At 38.7% G+C, this 7,960-nt stretch overlaps 1 protein-coding gene across 8 annotated transcripts in view; it reads left to right on the top strand.

Annotated features, from left to right (window-relative positions):
* Tjp1 (tight junction protein 1) overlaps positions 1-7,960 on the top strand; it is a 232,727-nt gene that overhangs the window by 193,556 nt on the left and 31,211 nt on the right. For all 8 annotated transcript variants that reach the window (XM_021187463.2, XM_029539293.1, XM_021187445.2 and 5 more), the window contains 3 exons: positions 3,485-3,624; positions 4,223-4,328; positions 6,873-7,023. In XM_021187463.2, the coding sequence (XP_021043122.1) occupies positions 3,485-3,624; positions 4,223-4,328; positions 6,873-7,023 (397 nt within the window). The remainder of the gene's footprint in view (positions 1-3,484; positions 3,625-4,222; positions 4,329-6,872; positions 7,024-7,960) is intronic.

Below are 7,960 nucleotides of genomic sequence, written 5' to 3'. Positions count from 1 at the left end.
AATTCTGTTTTAAACATCTTGAGGTCTTGAGGAATCTGTGCTGATTTCCATAGTGATTGATAGTTTTGTTTGTTTGTTTTGTTTGTATAGAATTGGTGTGTTGGGTTTTTTTTTTTTTTTTTTTTTTTTTTTTTTGTTTTTTTTTTTTTTTTTTTTTTTTTTAACTTTTTTGGGTAACTATTACACATTCCTTTGAAGGTGAACTTTGTAAATTTGTAGATGACATCATGTTGCAGTATCAAAGTTTGAATACCCTGGATTTCTCTGTCCCCAGAATCGTGGCCACTTGTTTCTTTTCTTTTTCTTTTTTTTTCCTATCTTTGTTGTTATGGGGTAAGGTCTCACTGCGTAGGACATGCTGGCCTGGCTTTTGTCTCCTAAGTGCTGGGATTAAAGGTGTACCCTACTACTCTGCCTTACTCTTGTTATTTTCTTGATGGTAGGTAGCCATTAATGGTAAAATGGAATCTCATTATTACTGGTAATTTGCTATTTTGGTTTTTATTTAGTCTTTCTAATAACTTGACATCTGTAACCTCATTTTGAAAACTCAACTAACTATTATTATCTTCAAATAATATCATGATGTTCTCCTCTCTTTTAGAAGCTTTAAGGATTTTTATATGTAATATCAGTTCTGTAACTTTTTAAAAATTCAGCATTCCATTCTATCTGAAAGTGACATCCACAGGCAGATATAAACAGGGACAGTAATGAAAACGTCTAAAGTAAAGCTCTTAAGATTGCTCAGGTTTACACTTGTGTATTACACATATATTTCATGAACCAGACAACTCACCAGAGACCCAGGACATCGACTTAAAGTTATAAAAATGATCATATTTAAATAGAGCATATCCTTTAAAATTGAAAGTAGTTGCTTCTAAAGTTGTTGAAAGTACTGCTTTCAAAAAAAAAAAAATGAGTTTTTAACTGTTTTAAATATTCTTGTTACTACTGTTTGTTCCCCCTGAAAGAAATGCCTATACCAAACTCTGAGTTCAAGGGTACCTTTTGCTGACACAGCTCATGACCCAGCCATGTATGGTGGGGATATTGTGTGTATGAGCAAAGCACTGCTAACTTAAGCTCAGATCTTATGCCAAGATGCTGGGGTTCAGCCTTAGAACTGTTACAGCCTACACATAGCATTAGAATTCTCTGAGACTCTTGAATTTAAATGACCAGGATGTTTTGTTGTTGAGGTAGTCGCAATTTCAAGCACTGAGATGGCTCAGTCTGTAAGACCCTTGCTGTGTAAGTGGAGATCTGAATTCAAACCCCAAGGGCGCATGTAAAGTTGTGTCTCAGTTCTCCTATAACAAGGTGAGAGAGGTAGACACTAGCAAGTCCCCAGAAGCCTGCTGGCCATCCAGCCTGCATACACATGGCAAAACAACAAAAAGACCCTTCTCAAATCGGCTGCAAGGAGAGGACTGACCCCAGTCCTTCCCAACAGTTCATCAACTGGGGATAAAAGTATTCAGATATGTGAGTTTATGGGAACATTCTCATTCAGACCACAACAGAACATAAATAAGAATTTTATTAATGTGTTATTTGTTGTACAATGTGGGGTTCTATAGTGACATTTTTGTTAAAACATATAGTTTGTCATATTCATACCTCCATTACCCTTTTCTGCCATAGTCCTTCCTTCTTTCCCTTTCCTCTTCTCAAATGGTCTCCCTTCTACTTAGAAGTATATATTATCACTCTAGGTTCCACATGTAAAAGATAGCATGTCTTTCTTTACGAGCTCGACTTAACACGTGACCTTCAGTCTATCTGGCTTTCTGCAGATGATCATGTCATCTGATGAACCAGTCAGGGTGGTCTGGTGGACAGCATAGTGATAAGCTTTTCTGCTCACTCAGAACCAAAATAGACAAATATGAAACTTGAAAAGAGTCAGTTCCAGGGCTGGAGAGATGGCTCAATGCTTAAGAGCACTGGCTGCTCTCCCAGAGGACCTGGGTTTAATTTCCAGCACCCACATGGCAGCTCACAACTGTCTATAACTACTTCCAGGTAATCTGACACCCTCGCATAGACATATTAGGCAAAACAGCAATGCACAGAAAATAAACGTTTCTGTAAAAAAAAAAAAGTCAGTTTCTGTATATATGTAAAAGGTAACGATGAAAAACCTTATTTACAGATGAAGAAATGTAGAACGGTCCTGTTGCCCTTGAGAGAAATTAAGATCACTGTGATACAGTTCTCTACTTCTAAAACCCACAGATCATCTCATACTATTTGCTCTAGATGTTATCAGAGCACAGGATAATTGTACCACCGTCAAAAGCCTAATGACATCAGTGGGGAAAAGGCTCCCTAAAGTTTTTCTTCATCTGTTTCTTATTAAAATTTTAATAAGAGGTCTGGTGTTTATGCCTCTGATCCCAGCTACTTGGGATACTGGGCAAAAGAATATCACAAATTCAAGGTCTGGATACATCACTACAGAGCAAGTTTAAGACAAACCTTGATAACTTAATAATGTCTGCAGTCTGGATGGTATGTGGGTGCTTGAGTGTTAGAAATATGAGAGAAAGCCTGTCAGCATAGGTATGATCAAGAGAGTGAATGCGGTTTATGGGAACAGTTTATTGTAAAGAAGCTAAACATAAAAGGAACAGAACTACAAAGCATTGGCTGCTAGGAGTGATGCTAAGTCTAAATATAAGTACAGACAGCTGTTTCTTTATCTTTTAAGGCAAAGTGCCTGCCAATACAACCTCATGCCCTCAGACCTCAGATGGAGTCTTCTTGGAAGGGCTCAGCCTCTGGTCACTGAATGTTAAGAGAATTTACATTGTGTTGCCAGATGAACTTGCAGGGTGTTTACTGTATAGTAGATAAACCACAGAGCCTCTATTTCTAGTAAAGTCCATTAATGTGAAGTATAAAAATTTCTTCAGACTCCGTTCCATCTTTAACAACCATTTTTTATAGAGCTTTTAGCCAACTCAAAGTTCCTTATTCAATTGGGCTATGCTATGTACAAACTAAAAAACAACCAAAACGGGACAGCAGGATGGCTCAGTTGTAAAAGGGACTTTTTACTGGTGGATCCCACATGCCTGTGGTAGAGAGATGACTCCACAAAGCTGTCCTCTGGTCTCCATATATGCACCTCAGTGTTGGTGGCAACACGCATATGATGTGCACATGCACTCACACATACACACAAATCTATATGTTTCTGTCTTTAGGAGCATCTTACTAGCCCTTTGGAGGGTGTGATGTTTGCTTCTGGACAATGAGTGTGGTTGATAAACGTGTCTCGGAGCCTACGTTTAATGCTAACGTGTGCATGCATGCATGTTTGTAAGACACGCATATTGCCTTCCATCCTTGTTTCAATTACTAACTTGGGAAACTTTCCCCTGGTTCTAAAGTTGTCTTGCCTCTTCTGTTCTCATCAAGTATTTTTTCAAAATCATCCTTACTCTCCTCATGTTTTTATTGTAATGATTAGTCTCCGGAGCAGAGAGGAAGAGCGAATGTCTAAACCTGGGGCCATCTCAACTCCTGTAAAACATGTAGATGATCATACACCCAAAGCAGTGGAAGAAGTTACAGTTGAGAAAAACGAGAAGCAGACACCCACTCTTCCAGGTAAGCACAACCAAAGGCCTTGGTGCCAGAGCAAAGCAACTGTCAGCATTTGCCGAAGATGTTAAAGACCCAAGTATTGTTAACAATGGGAATTGTTCTATGTATACATACATCTTTTCTTACTATGGTAAGAGTATAAACCTCGTGAATGTTTTTATTTTCTAAGTATAGTTATTCATGTTTAACAGCTGCTTGTGTTAAGGAAGGATATTTTCCAACCCTGTTCATTAAAAAGATAAATATTACAGACCTAAGGGGTGGCAGAGTGGTCACCACACTGTCAGGTGGCCTTGGGGTCATCACATAGCACTACAGGGATGACGTGGGAAATATTAGATTGATTGCCTTCAAACACTTAAAACAAAAGTTCGGTTAATACTGGAACTGTTGGCTACTATTGTACCTGCCTTACCCTGGTTGACTAATGGCAGGCAGGAATGTGGGTATTAGAAAAGACATCGTTGTGTAATGAGCATGGTAACGCAGAGAAATGCATGGAGCCTTTGATAATCGTTTTCTGTTACTCTCCTCCCTGTCAGTATCTCATGAGGCTTAATAAGTCTTGACAATTTAAGTCTTCTTTTCTTCTTTCTTCAAGAACCGAAGCCTGTGTATGCTCAAGTTGGACAACCAGATGTGGATTTACCCGTCAGCCCTTCTGATGGTGTTCTGCCCAATTCAACTCATGAAGATGGGATGCTTAGGTAATGTAGTTTTCAAGCCACACTGACCTTTGTATTTATTAGATGTTTCTTAGCGTGCAAATTGAAAGTCATGTTCCTATAGCATTGTATAGTGCTTGGAGTATTATGATTAACAATAGCAAAGCAACCATTGTTTGATTCTTTTATTACTATCTCTTCTTTGCTAGTTCTTAGGTTAGTGACTAAAGAATAAAGATTTGTTTTCCACTAAGATGTCAGAATATCCACAAGCTTTCTGTGCCCTAACACTTAAAGATAAATACTTAAATAAATGTCAGTGCTAAATAGTCAGCACTGACATTCTTAGCTGATGTCTGTTTGTTGTGACCCTCCTATTTGGTGACATGTGCTGAGGCTTTAGCCATAGTGTCCGCAGCACACCTTCAGTTGTTTCAGCCAAGAGCATCTCAGTGTGCTGCCTAGAGGAAAATGACTTCTGATTAAAAAAGCATTCCAGAATTAATTTGAGAGTCCATACCACTTATTTACTACTTTATAGGTAGATTTCATAAAATTTTGTGAGCAAAATTTAAACCTTCATAGTCTTTAAATCTGTTGCTTTTATCATAAAAAGGACATGATGTCAGAGTACTTGATTTCCTAAGGTGCACTAGATCCAAGAACTCTACCAGCCCTCAGTATTTTCTGTACAAAAAAATAAATAAATAAAATAATGCACGGGTTGTTTCCCAGTGCCTAGGCAGAAGCAGATAGCTTCAGAAGTAGCTGAGTAGTAGAGCTTTAGTGTTCGTAATGGGTGATTAAATGAATCATTCTTGAGATTGCTTGAAATTATAGTAAGATATCAGAGCAACTCCAATAAATCCCTGAAGAGCAGATGGGCAAGAGGACTTGCGCATGTCTGCAGTATCGGTGGCTGAGCTCTGAGAGTCTTTGATTGAAATAGTAGATTTGAGGGAAAAGAAACGGACGGGTTTTATTGTTGGATATAGTCGATATAATGCAGATAGGGCAGAGTATAAAACCTGTCATTTTCTGGAAGCTGCTGTCTATCATCGCTTTACTCCGAGTGCTGATCCACTAAGCCACATCTACCTCATGATTTACCTCATGTGGTGCTCTGCACTAGTCAGGGTTAGCAGAGGATTCCGAAGGACCTAGGATTTTCAAGAAAATATTTAAAAGATCTCTCTGTGTATCCAGTTTTTGTTTGTTTTTGTTTTTGTTTTTGTTTTTTTTTGGTGAGGAATCTGTGAGATACCTTTGACTTGGTTAGAAAACAGGATACCAGGACAACCAAAGGATTCAGACCACCTACTATAAAGCTAATATATACGTTCAGGGAGGGATTAAGAGTTCTAGGAGACCTGATTAAGTATGACCTGTCCAACCTGTGGCCTTTTGACTTTTATGTTTAACTAGTCAGTTTCAGGTAAGAAAACCAGATGACTTGACATAGCGGCACATGCCTTTAGTCTCAGCAGAAGCAGGCACATCTCTGTGATTTGGGGGTCAGCCTGGTCTACATAGGGAGTTCCAGTATGGCCAAGGCTATGTAGTGAGACCCTGTTTTGAAAAACCAAAAAAAGGAAAGGGAAGGGAAAAGGAAGGAAGAAAGCAAGCGAGGTCAATGGTCAATATTTTATACTTAATAAAAACCTTTGGCAGTTTTTAGCTTGTCAGTTCAAAAGTACCAGAATTTCTCCCTCAATTCACTTACTCATGTATGTGGCTTTATGATAGATTCTAGTAATTTGGTAATTCATTTTGAGGAAAGAGACCTTTCTGTGTTTCATGCTCAGAATCGTGAAAGTGGGCTACCAGTTCTTAGTTCTGTGGAGATGGCAGTGAGAGCTTGGTCAGCAGGGTAGAGCATTTTGCTCAGTGCCTTTTCTGCTCAGCTGTTCTGTAAGTTGTGCTTTAGTGTTTGCTCCCAGCTTAATAGAGGGACATGTATGCATCTGTTCCTTCACTTCTTCCTAGGGACATAAGGGACAGCGACAGATGTAGGTCTAATCGAGAATTGCTGAATAACTAAGTTCTTATCTCAAAGTTAAAAAGAGCTGCAGATTAAGGGTACTTCAAAGAGCCAAACACCAATGACCAAACTTAAATCCACTGTCTTGATTGTAGAGATTATACCAGACACTGCTTGTAACTTTCTCATAGTAAGAGAATCACTGAATATTTTCTTATCTTTATATTAAATGAGACTTTTCATTTATTCAGTGGGGTTGGTGTAGAAAAATAGGTTTTGGTTTTATTTTTTAGCTATTGGGAATTTACCATATATACTTGAGAAAGAATAGGGAAAAACATTGCTTATAAGAAAAATTACACAGTGGTAACAAAAAGCATTATTTCTCCATCAAATTTAGATACTTCAAAACTTATTTTCTAATAAGAAATTAGAATGTCTATTAAATCTGGTTTTGGATTCTAGTACTAAGTTTTACTTAATAAATAAGTGCTCTATAGGAGGCTTTAGAAATGATGGTCCTATATTCCATTCTGAATGTAGCTGTTGCTGTAGCAGCCTGCTGTGACTTTTAACTGTTTGAAATTAAATATCTGTTTTAACAGGCCCAGCATGAAACTGGTAAAATTCAGAAAAGGAGATAGTGTGGGTTTGCGGCTAGCTGGTGGAAATGATGTCGGAATATTTGTAGCTGGCGTTCTAGAAGATAGCCCTGCAGCCAAAGAAGGCTTAGAGGAAGGTGATCAAATTCTCAGGGTATGTCAGTATATCATCTTATGCGGATTCAAAAGTCTTAGGTCGTCAGATGCCAGGCATAACAGACCTACCGTTATGATTAGACTATAATTTATGTACAGTCTTTTGAACCACCTAAGTTTCAAATTAAGAACTGCTTATATCTAGCTTGTATTAGACTAGTCACCTGTCATTCCACCTTTACTCTTGTTTGCTTTTTGGTTATGTTGTTAGTGATGTTTTATTGAAGTCATTGCTGTTCAAAGACCTTATAATGAAGACATGTTTTAGATCCCTCTACCATCTACCAAATAGTCTTTTTAACATTTAGTTAAACATTTGGATTGTCCAAGACTGCCAGCCAGCAATTTTGGGTATTATTTTCCCGTGAGAGTGAGGAGACCTCATAGAAATGCTGGCCTTTCAGACTCCTTATTTCAGATAGTGCTCACTCACATCCAGGAGGATGGATGGAGTTTATATCAGGCAAATCTGTAAGCTGCTTGGCTTTCAGCCTTCAAGCCCCACAAGAAAGGGGATCATTGGCAAAAGCCAGGAGAACTTAGGCTAGGAGTAATCTACAACTGGTGCTTTTCTCTCCTCTGCTTTCTTCTCCATGGTCGTGTTGCCTGCTAAGGTAGTGTCTTCATCTGTCTCTCACTCCTCTTTAAATAAAGAGTCTGACCGTTTCTGTGTTTGGCTACTGGTAGGTAAGCTCTGTCCCAGTTTTTAAATAAGAACACTAGTCTATCCAGTGTGGGTTTATTGCTTACTGTTTCCTTATCTCCTCTCTTTGGTGCCTCCATTCTGGTCTCTTTCTTGTTTCAGCCTTCCTCCTCCCTGTGCCTCCCATCTGCTCTACAGTCTTGTAGCTTTGTGCATCTCTTCCTCTTTCGCTCCTGGTTTTCTCTCTCTCTCTCTCTCTCTCTCTCTCTCTCTCTCTCTCTCTCTCTCTCTC

This window comes from Mus pahari, chromosome 1 (assembly GCF_900095145.1).
Source record: "Mus pahari chromosome 1, PAHARI_EIJ_v1.1, whole genome shotgun sequence".
NCBI classification, from domain to species: domain Eukaryota; kingdom Metazoa; phylum Chordata; class Mammalia; order Rodentia; family Muridae; genus Mus; species Mus pahari.
This window is presented reverse-complemented; position numbering and strand designations above follow the sequence as displayed.